General features: G+C 42.6%; 1 protein-coding gene across 2 annotated transcripts in view; it reads left to right on the forward strand.

The window, feature by feature from the left end:
- The first annotated feature begins 934 nt into the window (after window positions 1-934).
- kars1 (lysyl-tRNA synthetase 1) overlaps window positions 935-16,609 on the forward strand; it is a 54,137-nt gene continuing 38,462 nt past the window's right edge. Inside the window, exons 1-3 of one of the 2 annotated variants that reach the window (XM_060838017.1) lie at window positions 935-957; window positions 1,063-1,211; window positions 16,241-16,385. In XM_060838017.1, coding sequence (XP_060694000.1) covers window positions 1,069-1,211; window positions 16,241-16,385 — 288 coding nt within the window. In that variant the 5' untranslated portion in view covers window positions 935-957; window positions 1,063-1,068. Of the gene's footprint in view, window positions 958-1,062; window positions 1,212-13,217; window positions 13,387-16,240; window positions 16,386-16,609 lie in introns of those variants that run through there. The other variant, XM_060838018.1, reaches the window with a different exon arrangement.

The raw sequence follows: 16,609 nt of genomic DNA on the forward strand, positions 1-16,609 counted from the left end.
CCCATATAGGTCAAACCCTCCAACCCTGACAACATCCTTGTAAATCTTTTCTGAACCCTTTCAAGTTTCACAACATCCTTCCAATAGGAAGGAGACCAGAGCTGCACACAATATTCCAAAAGTGGCCTTATCAATCTCCCGTTCAGCTGCAACATGATCTCCCAACTCTTATACTAAATGCTCTGACCAATAAAGGAAAGCATACCAAATATCTTCTTCACTATCCTGTATATCTGAGACTCCACTTTCAAGGAACCATGAACCTGCACTCCAAGGTCTCTTTGTTCAGCAACACTCCCCAGGATCTGACCATCAAGTGTGTTAGTCCTGCCCTGATTTGCCTTTCCAAAAGGCAGCTGTTCGCATTTATCTAAATTGATTCTATCTGCCACTCCTCAGCCTGTTGGACCATCTGATCAAGATCCTGTTGTACTCTTGAAGTAACCTTCTCTGTGTACTGCAAGTCCAATTTTGGTGTCATCTGCAAACTTACTAATTTAAAAGGCATCTGGATGGGTGTACGAATAGGAATGGTTTAGAGGAACATGGGCCAAGTGCTGGCAAATGGAATGAGAATAATTTAGGATACCTGGTCAGCATGGACGAGTTACACCAAAGGGTCTGTTTCCGTGCTGTACATGTCAATGACTCTAAATGACAGTTCTACGCCATAAGTATGCATGTACCTGTCAATGCTGTGTTTCGGTAAAAACAATGACTTCAGATGCTGGAAACCAGATTTTGGATTAGTGGTGCTGGAAGAGCACAGCAGTTCAGGCAGCATCCCCTGCACCACTAATCCAAAATGCTGTGTTTCGCCCATACAAAATGTTACTGCTCACATATGGTTTTTCCATGGGCAGCAACTCTTTTGCAGTACTAATAGCATACTACAAAAAAGTAGTAGGAATGTTAGTGGCGGGTGCTCATCCTGATTACAGAGATACTTTGTTTGAAGTAAAACATTTATTTTTATTAAGCTCCGTAATATTTTTAAACCCTAACTAGTTTTTTTTTCTGTTGTGAGTGAACTACGAACTAGTTTCACTTCATTCCCTCTAGAGACCTATGACCATTAATAAATTGATTCAGGCGGAGCCTCGGAAGGAATCTGAAGTAAACCGGAATGCGTCTCTGTCTTTTACTCACTTACTGAACATGGCGGACAGCGGAGCTGTGGCGGACAGCGGGGACACCAAGCTGAGTAAAAAGTAAGCGACCCCATCTTTTAGAGCTCTTTCTCTCTTAACTATAACTACAAGTAGCTGCCGTTTCTAACTGTGAAATTATTGTGGATGGTTTGCAAACTGCGGCCCAACGGTTTTCGCTCGTGCGGTCTCTGTACGTTGCATCAGTGTCGCGCGAAGCGCATCGGGTATTGAAGTCCCTGACGGTAGCTTCAGCGCGAGGTTGATGTCGCGAGGAACTACATGCCCCATGCTGCTCTGTGCGCGTCGCTGCCGAACCTCAGACCCAGTAACTCATATCGCTTTCGTTTTCCCGAGCTTGGCGGTTATTCATTACTCAGGAAACGTACAATATTGTAGCCCGACACTGGTCGCAGTTGTGTGGGGAGGTCATCACCTTTGTACTGGTGGTAATCCCTGATCTCGGGTTCTCCGCTAGGTCAAAATCGTCCAGCTCCCTAAACTAACAGCAGTACTTTTCACCGCATGGTTCAAGAAAACATGTCCCACCACTTTATCAAAGGCACAAGGAGTGTGCTGTACTGTCAAAAAGTTGTCTTTTCTCAGATAAAATATTAAACCAAGGGTTTTTTTTTGGTGTGAATTAATTTAGGATTAGGGGTTTTTTTTAGATCAGAGTAAATTTATGATTCCAGTTATGAATCTTTGGAAATACTGAGATGATTAGATAAGTTTAGGTAAGACTTGGATAGAAAATTATTTAATCTCCAGGGAAGTCAAGTGATACAAGGAAGTGACAGTGAAATAGACTTTAGGCCAAAGATCAGCCATTATCTTACTGAATGATGGAATAAGATTAAAGATATGTTCCTGCCACTATTCTTTTAATGTTGTTTTCTTGAAACTAGCTTCTTACTGTCAAGGCAAACTATACAAAAAATTGTAGGTTCTGCATTGAAGAGTACAACAAACCTTCATGTAGCCTGGTCGACTAATTCAGGATAAACCTGATTCAAGACCTGTGGCTTTTATTTGTGTGTCAGTGTGACGTTTTAGGTATATATTCAACAGTTCAAGATATCTGTGGTAGGGTGGATTGTGATAAGGCTGTCATTGTCATCTACTACAGAGGCTGCTCACCCACAATTAAGTGCAAATGATGTTGCTGCCAAACCACTGGCTAATTTAAAGTAATCTATCAATAACCAATACAAATAAAAAGTGAAGAAAAACTCAGCAGCAATATCAAATTGTTCAGAGCCTTCCCTGTTGTCAGATACTTTACGCTTGGGGAAATAGATGCTGGCTTAGAATCCACAAAAAAAGGGCAAATTGACCAAGAAAGATGGCATCCCATTGGATCTCCTGCACTATCCATGGCAACTAGCACGCTTGCTAGTGATGATGGAGAATTGTCAAGTTCTCAAGAGTGAAGCACTGATAATTGACCTGCCAAATCAAAAAAACTAGAAGTTAAGAGTTAGGTGAATTGGCCATGCTAAATTGTCTGTAGTGTTAGGTGAAGGGGTAAATGTAGGGGAATGGGTCTGGATGGGTTGCTCTTTAGTGGGTCGGTGTGGACTTGTTGGGCCGAAGGGCCTGTTCCCACACTGTAAGTAATCTAATCTAATCTTTAAAAAAAAGCTACTGGCCCAGTTCATTGTTCAGATCACCACTATGCTCCTGGAGCAGCTCATTCATTAGTCTTATTATAAACTCATCTCCATTCCAAATTGCAGGCCAACTTTTGGACCCAGTGTTGTTTCTGTGAACAAGTTTGTGCTGTCACCACAAACACTGAGGCTAATCTTTGTTATAAGCTCACGGCTGGAGCTGCATTCACAAATGTTTTTCCTCAGTCTGTAATAATCCTTACTGTTGTCTTGTGCAAATCTACTGAAACTGCTGTTATGTTTAAATTTAAGATTAAAGTTTCACTTTCGAACATAGAAACTGATTCCGTGAGCCCACAGTCACTTTGACTGAGATTATCTAACATAAGACAAGCACGATATGTTTCTCAGATCTTCAAATTTGAGTGATTCCTGGGGTTTGAACACTGCGCAGTGAATCCTGAGCTATGTGTACACACTTCTGGTCAGGTTGTGCAGGTTGCCTTATTGTTAAATGTTTGCAAACAAGATTACCTAATAGCTGTCAACAGCTCCCGGGGCAGTAGGGAGTGACACTAATTGATCTATGACCCTGATTTGACAGCACCAGTCATTTTACAACACCACACTCTAGCCAATGTACTGTCTTCTCATAATTTAACATTACATTAAATGGAATGAAGGATCCATTCCCACCCCAACCAGTGATTTTAAAGGAATCATAGGATTAGTTTCTGGATTATTCCAGCCTCGGCTGTGCTTTTGAATGTTTCCCTTACTTCACTATGAGTTTGAATGCAGAAAGTGGTGTGGCTGGTCTGCCAGTACTTCCTTTCTGTTAAACTATTGTGATGAAGAATGTTGCTTTCAGAACTGGGTGCAGCTTCCTCAGGAAAGTGTTCCTGTCATGTATAAATGGAGAAAAGTCATATAGGATTGTGCAGAGACACGTGAAAGTGAAGGACATAAATGAGACTACAACATACTTAACGCTTTCCAATCTGAGTGCTACATGATTAGATTCTTCATTAGATAGACACACACACACACACACACACACACACACACACACACACACACACACACACACAGTTTAAATCCTCCTGAACAGCTGTAGCAAATCTCCCTGCTAGTATATTAGTCCCCTTCCAATTCAGGTACAATTCGTCCTTCTTGTGCAGGTCACTTCTACCCCAGAAGAGATTCCAATGACAAAAAATTTGAACCTTCTACCCCGAATCCATTCAGCCACACATCCATCTGCCCTATCCTCCTATTCCTATCCTCACTAACTCATAGCACTGAGAGTAATCCAGATATTACTACCCTCAAGGGCCTCCTTTTAAAATTCCTGCCTAACTCTCTATATTCTGCCTTCAGAATCCCATCCTTTTCCCCTCCCATGTTGTTAATTCTAATGTGTATAACGATCTGCTGGTCTCTCTACCCTTTGAGAACGTTCTGCACCCTCTCTGGGACATCCTTGACCCTGGCACCAGGGAGGCAACACACCATTCTGATTTTTTACTGCTAGCTGCAGAAACATCTGTCTGTGTCTCTGACTAAAGAATTCCTTATCACAATTGATTGCTTGGAACCCGACGTACCCCTCATTACATCAGAGCCATTTTCGTTACCACAAAACTGGCTGTTCATGCTGCATTCCCCTGAGAATCCGTCACCTCCTACATTTCCCAAAACACCATACGTGTTTGAGATGGGGTTAGCTACAGGAGACTCTGCACTCACTGCTTGCCCCGCCAACCTTTCCTGGAGTTAACCCATCTACCTGACCATATCTGCGGCTTTTCTTCCTTCCTATAACTGCCATCCATCACATCCCCTAGCTCCTGTAAGTTCCTTATTGCCTCTAACTGGCACTCCAACTGATGCATGCAATCTGATAGGATTCGCAACCAAAGACACTTTCTGCAGACATAATCATTAGTAACATGGAAACTCTCTTCCTAAACTCGCACATCTGACAGGAAAAGCATCACTCTTTTAAAGGTCATCTTTGCACCTTAACAGTCTACAGACCCAGAAAATAACAATGTTTTATTGCTCAAAAAAAAGTTGCTCCAGGCTAACAATATTTATGGCTTATATTTTAAAAATTTAATCAAGAGACAGATCACAGTAAAACATATAATCAAGAAAGAACCGACTCTACTCACTATTGTAGATATACAGCCATGCTACACTTAAAAACTATCCACTTGTGTTTTCCTCCAAGGTCAACTATGAATTTCACTGTTTGTTAATTTTTTTCCTAAATGCACTTCGATGAACTCAAACAGCAAAGGCAGTAACTGTGCAGATTCACAGCTGCGTCAGACAGCAGTATAGGTTTCTTTCTCTGACCATGTAGTCGCTGCCTTTGTTTATCTTCCTCCTTTTTAAAGTGCCATTGTTTTGATCTTTTTTTTCCCCCAAAGTTCCAAAACAGTGCAACAGCACATAAAACAGTAATTGCTGCTCCTGGAATTTGAGGAAATTGTCTCCAACACTTAAAATATCTCAAAAAGAAGCAGCTATAATTTTTTCCCATTCTCCATCTTTTATTTCTGTCTCTGTCATTGAGCATCAATTATCTTTCTTTCTGAAAATACACAAATAAAAACCATCAGGAAATGCAAACTATAATCCAATTTTGTAGATTTACTCAATCTCCCCTGTTATGCATTTTATTAGCGTGTGACTATTAGTTTCCTGTTCCCATACCCTAACTCTTTGCTGTAGTTTTGAATACATGCCACCTAGTGACTGCTGTCCAATAGTCATAAGGCCAAAGATGTTTCAGTTGAGATTGCAGATCACCTGGAGAAGATCCTCCTTTAGATCACCATCTCTGTCTGGTCTGGCTAGCTGACTTCTTAATAACAAGGGTGCTGGAAAAGTGGGAGTGCTAGAGCAGAAATGTTTTCATTCTGGGAAACAACAGCAAGCTGTTGCCAGGAGTTAACATGATTAAGTGCCATCCCATAATGACAGCAATCTGACCTAGGAAGACAGCTTTCATTGAAGCAGCCAGACTGGTTCCGAAGAAGGGGCACTGGAAACATTAACTTTGTTTTTTGTCCATAGATGTTGCCAGCCTTTCCGGCATTTTCTGTTTTTGTTCTGATTTCCAAAATCTGCAGTTCTTTTGGTTTTTGTACATCTTTCCTTTGTAGCCTAGTTCACGGATGTTCTCATGTGACTTATCTTTATTAGAAGTACAGTGGCGCCTCGACTTACGAACTTAATCCATTCCGGGACCTGGTTCGTGAACTGAAAAGTTCTTGAACTGAATCAATTTTTCCCATTGTTTGGATAGCGTAAGAATGCTTGGACGTAGCAACGCACGTGCAAAGACGAACTGAATGAGATCACGTGGGACCCAAGAGTTTTTGCGTTCCAAGCACGCGTAGCAAAGCAGAACAATGAAACCACGTGGTCACACACGGGCTTTTTGCATTCGTATCTTGAATTTTGTATGTACGTTGAAGCAAAGTTTTACGTACAATCCTGTTCGTAAACCGATATGTTCGTGAATGGGGTCGTTCGTATGTCGAGGAGCTACTGTACATAGAATACAGAACAGTACATCACAGTACAGACCCTTCAGCCCTCAATGTTATGCCGACCTTTTTTCCTACTCTAAGATCAAACTAATCTACATATCCTCCATTTTACTATTATCCATGTGCCTATTCAAGCGTTGCTTAAATGTCCTGAATGTATCTGACTCTGACCACCACTGCTAGTAGTGCATTCCACCTACCCACCATTCTCTGTGTAAAGAACCTACCTCTGACACCTCCCCTCAACCTTCCTTCAATCACCTTAAAATTATGCCCCTCATCATAGCCATTTCCGCCCTGGGGAAAAGGTCTCTGATGATCCACTCTATCTATGTCTGTCATCATCTTATACACCTTTGTCAAGTCACCTCTCATCCTTCGCTCCAATGAGAAAAGCCCTGCTCCCCAAACCTGTCTTCATAAGATATGCGCTCCAGGCCAAGTAGCATCCTGGTAAATCTCCTCTGCACCCTCTCTAAAGCTTCCGCATCATTTCTATAATGAAGTGACCACAACGGAAAACAATATTCCAATATTCCAAGTGTGGGCTAACCAGGGCTTTATAGGGCTGCAGCATAACCTTGTGGCTCTTAATCTCAAACCCCCTGCTAATGAAAGCCAACAAACCATATGCCTTCTTAACAACTCTATCAATTTGGGCGGCAATTTTGAGGGATTTATGGACCCAAAGATCCCTCTGTTTCTCCACACTGCCAAGAATTCTGCCTTTAACCTTATAATCTGCATTCAAATTTGACCTTCCAAACTGAACCACTTCATACTTTTCCAGATTGAACTCTATCTGCCATTTCTCAGCCCAGCTCTACATCCAGTCAGTGTCCCATTACAACCTACAACAGCCCTCCACATGACCCACAATTCCACCAACCTTTGCGTCATTGACAAACTTACTAACCCACTTTTTCACTTCCTCATTCAAGTCATTTATAAAAAAGTCACAAACAGCAGAGGTCCTATAAACAGATCCCTGCAGAACACCACTAGTCACTGAGCTCCAGACTGAGTATTTTCCATCTACTACAACCCTCTGTCTTCTATGGGCCATCCAAGTCTGTATCCAGACAGCCAAATTGCCCTTTATCCCATGCCTCCTTACTTTCTGAATGAGGAACCATAGGAACCTTATCAAACGCCTTGCTAAAATCCATGTCCATGTCCACTGCTCTACCTTCATCAATGCTTTTTGTCACATCCTCAAAGAATTCAATAAGGCTTGTGAGGCATGACCTGCCCCTCACACAGCCATGCCGGCTATTTCTAATCAAACTATGCTTTTCCAATAAAACCTGTCTCTCAGCATCCTCTCCAATAATTTGCCCACCGCTGACATAGACTGAACAGCCTGTAATTCCTAGGGTTATCCCTATTCCCTTTCTTGAACAAGGGAATACAAGAAACCTCGATTATCCGACTACCAATTATTCGAAAATCGGAATATCTGAAGGAGATCTCGAGGTCCCGATAGAAATATTACATCAAAGATATGTTTCCAACAGTCATCACGTATTTTGTTTACAGTAATTAAACAGGCACAGTCTCCAAATGACTGAACTTCCACCCTCCTTCCCTCTCTCTCTCCCCACATTTTCCCTGGAGTTTTACACAGGGGTGTACTCTGAACTCTCCCTTCCCCAGATAATCTCTCCAACATTGTCCTATTTGGAGACTTATCCCACAAAGGCAGCTGCAGCAGCAGCAGTCTTGCTGTTGTACAGTCCTGCTGCCCCTGAGAGGGAGTGGGGTTGGCAGGGGGGCTTGACAGGTTGGGGACAGGCAGGCGGGGTAGTGTTGGTAGGGTTTGGGGAGTGTGGGGAAAGGCTGGACGTGTTTGGGGGTGGAGGGGTGCTGGGCGGGTTGGGGGGGCGGGGCGATGTTGGATGAGGTTAGAGGGCGGGGGCAGTTTTGGGCGGAATGTGGGCAGGGGCTGTGTTGGATGGAGTTTGGGGGCGGGGGAAGTTTTGTATGGGGATGGTGGGTGGTGTTAGGGGCGGGCCTTGTGCACTGTGTGCTGCTGCAGTCTTCTGAATGGTGAGCAGACGTTAAAAACTCTAAGGCCCATAGGAAAGCCATTTAATCGATTAACCGAATAATCAATTAAATGAACGAAATAGTGCCCTTGTAATATTTGCCACCCTCCAACCATCTGGTACTACTCCAATGGACAAGGAGGACACAAAGATCATTACCAAAGGTATACCAGTCGCTTCCTTTGCAACATAGCAGTTGTAACCTTGAATATATCCCATTTGGTCTAGAAGACTTATCTATCCTTAAGTTTTTCAAAATTACCAGCACATCCTCCTCCTTAACATCAAACTTTTGAGCATGTCAGCTTGTTTCACGCTGTTCTCACAAATGATAAGATCCTCTCATTGGTGAATACTGAAGCAAAGTATTCATTAAGGGCCTCCCCTAGCACCTCCGACTCCCAGTGCAAGTTCACTCCACTATCCCTGATCAGTCATACCCTCATTCTGGCCATCCTCTTGTTCCTCTCATAACTGTAGAACGTCTCGGGGTTTTCCTTAATCCTACCCACCAAGCCTTTTTCATGCCCCCTTCTAGCTCTCCCAAGTACACTCTTCAGTTCCTTCCTGGCTATACTGTAACCCTGTCTGATCCTTGCACTAGAATCCTCATGGTGCAAACAGTTGACACTTAATCAATGGATGGGTTTCCTGAACCGTCGGGTGAACCTGTATATAAAATCCTGTGACCACTATGTATGCCTCAACTAACATCCTGGAGATAGATCTTCCTGGTCATTGCTGTTTGTTCCAGCTTTCTTTGTACAAATTACCCACTCTCACTCTGCATTGTAACAATGGGTACACGTCAGAAGCATTTCATTATCACCTTTGGGTCGTCTTGAGGTCACGGACGCTCTTAACAAAATTCATCCTATTCTGTGAAGAGTTGTGGGACTAGACTTTTGCCATCTTACCTCAGGATGAAGCGAATCCTCTCAGCGGCAGGTGAGAGGAGTGGTTTGAAGACAAATGTGAGCTTTTCCTATCTGGCAAACTAGATACCTCATTAAGGTGGTAAAAACAATGACTGCAGATGCTGGAAACCAGATTCTGGATTAGTGGTGCTGGAAGAGCACAGCAGTTCAGGCAGCATTCAAGGAGCAGCGAAATCGACGTTTCGGGCAAAAGCCCTTCATCAGGAATAAAGGCAGAGAGCCTGAAGGGTGGAGAGATAAGCTCGAGGACAGTGGGGATGGGGAGAAAGTAGCATAGAGTACAGTAGGTGAGTGGGGGAGGGGATGAAGGTGATAGGTCAGGGAGGAGAGGGTGGAGTGGATAGGTGGAAAAGGACAAATCATGGGCTCAGTGCTGAGCTGGAAGTTTGGAACTAGGGTGAGGTGGGGGAAGGGGAAATGAGGAAACTGTTGAAGTCCACATTGATGCCCTGGGGTTGAAGTTTTCCGAGGCAGAAGATGAGGCGTTTTTCCTCCAGGCGTCTGGTGGTGAGGGAGCGGTGGTGAAGGAAGCCCAGGACCTCCATGTCCTCGGCAGAGTGGGAGGGTGAGTTGAAATGTTGGGCCACCGATGCGGTCTCCTCTACATTAGGGAGACTGGGCGCCTCCTAGTAGATACCTCATTAGACTTGCGTAACTGCAATTGCAGCTGTGTACTTCTGCCTGATGTCTTCAATGCGTATGTTGTTCCTCTCCTAGTCTCCATCGCCTGTTGGCTGCAAGTATAAGATAAAGTGGAATACAGGGAAACCTCAATTATCTGAAGGACACGGGTGGGGAGTATTTTGATCAGATAATCGAATGCTGGATAACACAGTTTGGCCAAGCATCGGGACCATGCGATCTTGTTCGGATAATCTGAAATTTGGATGCTTGAATGCCAGATAGTCGAGGTTCCTCTCTATCATCTTCACTGTCTGTCTGTTTTCCTGCTCCTTCTCTGCTGCAACTCTAGTGTGGCTAAAATGAAAATAGGACCAAGAGTAAGTTGTGGTTAAGAGAGAAGGGAAAGAATAACCCTATGCTTATTCTGGCCTGTGTGCCAAAACATGTGGCATGAAGTGGGAAAAGAAAAGGACAAACAAGTATGCAGACACTCTTATCATCAATCCCATTAATATGCTCTGTTCCACTGCCTGTAAGGTTAGTAAAGGCAGAATATTTGAGAGATTTTTAGATGTACATTGTGATGCTAAAGCATACAAGGCTATAGGCCAAGTACTTGACAAGGGGCTTGGAATAATTAGATGTTTGCTTTTGACTGGCACAGACTGAATGGGCCAAAGGGTCTTATTCTGTGTTGTAGATTTCTATGATTGCCAGTGGATATGGCTTCAATGGTGCCAATTTCCCTGATTACCAGCGTTGTCTTCTCAATGGTTGTTTAAACATGCTGCTCCTCTTGTCTGCCTTCTGATCGTTACTACTATCTCCAGTTATGCTCTACCTTCTTCTGCATAAAAGTAGGATCTGTGTTAATGAGTCTCCTGCAATATGTCTGAATGTTGTGCTGTCATGCGTGTTATGCAGGAGGTATTTCCAAGTAGTGGTATGGGTGTTATGCTTGGAACTTGCAAAGTGTGCATACTCCTTACCCTTAATAACCTTTCACTCTCTGGCTTAATGAGGATCTATCTACCTCTGTCTTAAAAATACTCAAGGGCTCTACTTTCACCAACTTTTCATGGCGAGCATTACCACCTTCTCATAGAATCCCTACAGTGTGGAAGCAGGCCATTCAGCCCATCAAGTCAATACCAACCCACTAAGGAGCATCCCACCCAGACCCACACCCCTCCCCTATCCCTGTGACCCTGCATTTCCCACCTAGCCTGCACATCCCTAGACACATTGGGCAATTTAGCATCGACCAATCCACCTAACCTGCATAATGTGGGAGGAAACCCACATAGTCACAGGGAGAATATGCAAACTCCACACAAATAGTCACCCAAGACTGAAATTCAAACCTGGCTCCCTGATGCTGTGAGGCAGCAGTGCTAACTATTGAGCCACCCTGTTCTGAGAGAAACACCATCACCGTATCTCTGTTTTAAATAGTGACCCTTCATTTTTAACAGTGATCCCTAGTCTGAAATATTGCCATTAGAGGAAACATTGCTTCTACATCTATTATATCAGGACCCCTCAGGAGCTCCATCAAGTCACCTTTTACTTGTCTAAACTCCAGCAGATAAAAGGTTAACTTTTCCAACCTTTCCTTCTTAATATAACCCCACGTATTCTAGATATTAGTCTGGTGGACCTTCTCTGAATTGCCTATGATGTATTTATTTCTTGCCTTACAAAAGATGACCAATAATGTGCACAATATTCCACAGTATATGTGCAGTATCAGCAGTACGCTTTAACTGAAACTATATTAATGATTTAGATGTGGGATATGGGCATTGCTGGCTGACTAGCATTTATTGTCCATCCCTAGTTGCTTTTGAGAAGGCCTTATTGAATCACTACAATCCATGTCCTGAAGGTAGACCCACATTGCCCTAAGGGAAGAAATTTCCAGATTTTAACTGAGTAACACTGAAGGAATGGTAATATACTTTTAAGTCAGGATGCAAATGGCTTGGAGGGGAATTTCTGCTACCCTTGTCCTTCTCGATGGAAGTGGTTGTCGGTTTTGAAGCTGCTGTCTAAGGATCTTTGGTAAATCTCTGCAGTACACATTGCTGCTACTGAGCGTCGGTGTTAGAGGGACTGGATGCTGTGGATGTGGTGCCAGTCGAGAGCGCTGCTTTGTCCTGGATGGTATCAAGCTTCTTAAGTGTTGGAGCTGCACTCATCTGGGGAGTATTCCATCACAATCCTGAATTGTGCCCTGTAGGTGTTGGATAGGCTTTGGGGATTCAAGAGGTGAATTACTTGCATTCGTATTCCCAGCCTTTAAGGTTCTTTGACACTAGTAGTGTGCCTACTGCTGAAACTGGAGGCCTGCGTGCAAATCACACCTCTGAACAGTTTGATTAGTAAATAACTTTCCTAGACTCCGACCGGCACTTGTTGCCATTGTATTTATATGATGAGTCCAGTTAAGTTAACTTCATTATTTTATGCTATAATGATTTGTATTTTTATGTAAGTGTGAAATGTTATGTTAAACCTTTTGGAATAAAATAAACCTTAGGTGCTTACTAGATATTTACTAAATGACAAGATGCTTCTCCTGGAGCAGAGGCAGAACCTATAGTTAAAGGAAACACCTGTTTCCTTTTCTCCCATAACTCCTATTAAAAAGTGAAAATATCCAACAATATTTAAAATCTGAAGGTAAAGGAATGAGAAACTGAACTTATTAGTTCTGTGTTAAAGTGATCTTTTTTTCAATAATTCAGACTGTTATGCAAATACAAACTCTCTAACAACAAGCCTTTTTCTTCTGGCAAGCTGGGTTTATATTTATACAATAAACACAGTAGCTTCACACAATTGCATGTATTTATATTGGTGGGCATCCTTACTGAGGTAGGAGCAAGGAAACCTGGACAGCTGTTTCACAACTTGTATATTTGGCTCTGCATGTAGGCTTTCTGGACTTTGTCTGATTTTACGTGCATCTATTAACTTTAATTTCCTCCAGAAAATCCTGCCCATTCTCTTCAATGTGAAAACTAGTCATAAATGCAGATAGTTCATTTTCCTGTTGACCATCTACAAATTTGTTTCGTTGAACAACTGGACATTCTGCCTTTTATGTCTTTCTTTCCCTTTGATCTATATTATTTTAATAATAGGGGAAAATAATAATTTGAATCAGAATTTAGAAGTTCACTTTACCATACAATAATTGGATTTAAGCAACCTAACAATGCTAATTTGAGCTTTAATCCATCTATTTGATTCCATCTATTTTGTCTTTCATTAGGTGTTAGATGCTTTGTAAATGGGACAACACTGTGACAGTTCATTATGATGACCAGCTGTCTCCATAGGCTTCTTGGGCTGCGGGTCAGGGGTTACTTGGGAAAGGTGCCAACGCACAGCCTTACCTCCTTTACTCCTCTTTTCCAGAAGAGATTGCATAATGAAAAGAGGTTGGTGGTGCTTTGTTTCATGTTTAGATATTCTAAATTTGTTCAAATACCCAACCTTTTTTCATCATAAATGAGTATTTGAATTAATTTGAACAGTAATGGAGACCTTGCTGGCATGTTGAGCTAGAATAAAAGCTGGTGCAGTAGAACTTCTGCTCATTTTCAAAACAGCTGGCATTGGTTGACTAAAGAAGCAGCACTTCTTTACCTGTGCACAGCCTAATGCTATTTTAAAGTTCACCAACTATGCAGTGATAGAAAGGCTTACTATCTTAAAAGCCACACAGCTTATTTGGAGGGAAATAATAGTTTGAGTAATTAGAAGAACATGTATGTGACTGCTCAAAATGCTGCTCAGTATTGTCTTCACATACGGAATAGCACTGTATTTGAGCATGCCATTAGTTACGCAATATTTTCTTTTTATTTATATTTATCTCAAGTTTATTTTATTCAAAATAGTATTTGCTAATGCTTAATATAGTTTTAATAATTATTAGTCAAGAGTGTGGTGCTGGAAAAGCACAGTAGGTCAGGCAGCATCCGAGGAGCAGGAAAATCGACGTTTCGGGCAAAATCCGGAATGAGCCTAGGGAGTGGAGAGATAAATGGGGGGGAGGGCGTGGGCTGGGGGAAACATAGCTGAGAGTGCAATAACTGGATGGAGGTGGGGGTAAAGGTGATAAGTTGGAGGGGAAGGCAGTGCAGATAGGTGGGAAGGAAGATGGACAGATGGGACAGGTCATGAGGATGGATCTGAGCTGGAAGATTGGAACTGGTGTAAGGTTGGGGGAGGGGAAATGAGGAAACTGGTGAAATTCACATTGACGCCATGGGGTTGGAGGGTCCCAAGGTGGAAGATGAGGCATTCTTCCTCCAGACATTGGGTGGTAAGGGAGTGGCGATAGAGGAGGCCCAGGACCTGAATGTCCTCGGCAGATTGGGAGCGGGAGTTGAAGTGTTCAGCCACAGAGCGGTGGGGTTGGTTGGTGCGTGTGTCCCGGAGATGTTCTTTGAAGTGCTCTGCGAGTAGGCATCCTGTCTTCCCCCAATGTAGAGGACATCACATCAGGAGCAATAGATACAGTAAATGATGTATGGAAGTGCAGGTGAAACTTTGATGAATGTGAAAGGTTCCTTTTGGGACCTTTGGAGGTGAGGTGGACTGTGGGGGCACAGGTTTTGCAATTCCTGCGGTGGCAGGGGAAGGTGGCAAGGGGGGAGGGTGGAATGTTGGGGAGCATGGACCTGACGAGGTAGTCATAGAGATGTATGGCATGGAAAAAGACCCTTCGGTTCAACCCGTCCATGCTGACCAGATATCCCAATCCAATCTAGTCCTACCTGCCAGCACCTGGCCCATATCCCTCCAAACCTTTCCTATTCATATACCCATCCAAAAGCCTCTTAAATGTTGCAAATGTACCAGCCTCCACCATTTCCTCCGGCAGCTTATTCCATACACATACCACCCTCTGTGTGAAAAAGTTGCCCCTGAGGTCTCTTTTATATCTTTCCCCTCTCACCCTAAACCTGGTCATGGAGGGAATAGTTTTTACGGAAAGCATATAGTGGTGGGGAGGGAAATATATCTCTGATGGGTTCTGTTTATAGGTGGCAGAAATGGCAGAGGATGATGGGATGTATATAGAGGTTGGTGGGGTGGAAGGTGGGGACTAGGGGTGTTCTGTCCTTGTTTCAGTTGGAGGGATGGGCTCCCACATCATCTCCTCTACCCTGAAGCTCTTCAGTTACATCCTGAAACAGACTCGCAATGTGGATTTTACCAGTTTCTTCATTTCCCCTCACCCCACCTTACCCCAGTTCTAGTCTTCCAGCTCAGCACCATCCTCATGACTCTTCCCATCTGTCCATCTTCCTTCCCACCTATCTGCTCCACTCTACCCTCTGACCTATCACCTTTACCCCCACTTCCATCCACCTATTGCACTCTCAGCTTCCTCCTGCTCCATGCCTTCCCATTTCTCTCTCTACCCCTGAGGCTCCCAGCCTCTTAATGAAGGGCTTTTTCCAGAAATGTTGATTTTCCTGCTCCTCAGATGCTGCCTGACCTGCTGTGCTTTTTCCAGCACCACACTAATCATGACTCTAATCTCCAGCATCTGGAGTACTCACTTTCACCTTTATTAGTAATTATTAGACTGGTTAGATTTATCTCTGAAGTACCTGAGTGTAAATCTTCGTCTGGATGCAGACAGGAAAATTGGCCAACAAGGGCTTCAGTCCTGAGACACCTAATTATTGTTCCAGAACTGAATAGGAATTGAGACAGGCTACAAGTCAAATAATTGATCCTCTGCACACAATCTTTATTTCTCAGCAATGTATGTTGTATCGATGTGATGTAATGACTTTTTTCTCAGAACGAAAAAGGAATTTCTGCATCACTTATTTTCTACATCATTTATTTTAAATCCCTCTGATATTCATGGTGGACTTAAACATTTGCTTTTATTTTTAGATTTTTTTTTGTATATATGTATTTAAACTTAAAGTTTTGACCTGGTAATGTGGTTTTAGCATTTCTTTGCTGTGAGTTCTATTGTGATAGTTCTTTTGACTTCAAATTTAAGAATGATTTTTCTTTAAAAATCAATAAAGTTTAATTTCTTTTACATCTGTGTCAGCCCAATCAATAATTAATATTTGTAGAAAATTGACCTGTCTTTTCATTATCATTTTTGTAAATGATGCATGAATAGGTGATTCAAAGCTATTTTTCCCCAAGTGTTAACTTAGATATTTAGGAGCAATAACTGCCTTGTGGCTAAATACATTGAGATGATTTACTTTTAAAAATTTTAATTTTATATTTGTGTTCTAAATTCTGTAGTGAGCTGAAGAGACGTATGAAGGCAGAGAAAAAAGCGGCTGAGAAGGAAATTAAAGCTAAAGAACAAGCTGATAAACAAGTTCATGAAGCCAAGAAAATTGATGGAATTGACATGAGTGGAGATGAAGAAACCCTTGATCCTAATGTGAGTACGAGAACTTGATTTATTCTTGTGGTGTCACGCTGTGCTTAATGTAAATTTCTGTCAAGTAGTGTATTTCAAAGAATTTTGCATTTGGGGAGTAAACCCAGGAGGGAGACCAGGATGGTATGGGATTCTAGCATAAAATCTTTTGATTTGGTTAGTGGTCACCAAAATGGTTCTGTTTTCAATTTTGAGTACTGCGTACCCAGTGTATCTCTGTAATT

This window comes from Hemiscyllium ocellatum, chromosome 17, assembly GCF_020745735.1.
Source record: "Hemiscyllium ocellatum isolate sHemOce1 chromosome 17, sHemOce1.pat.X.cur, whole genome shotgun sequence".
Taxonomy (NCBI): Eukaryota; Metazoa; Chordata; class Chondrichthyes; order Orectolobiformes; family Hemiscylliidae; genus Hemiscyllium; species Hemiscyllium ocellatum.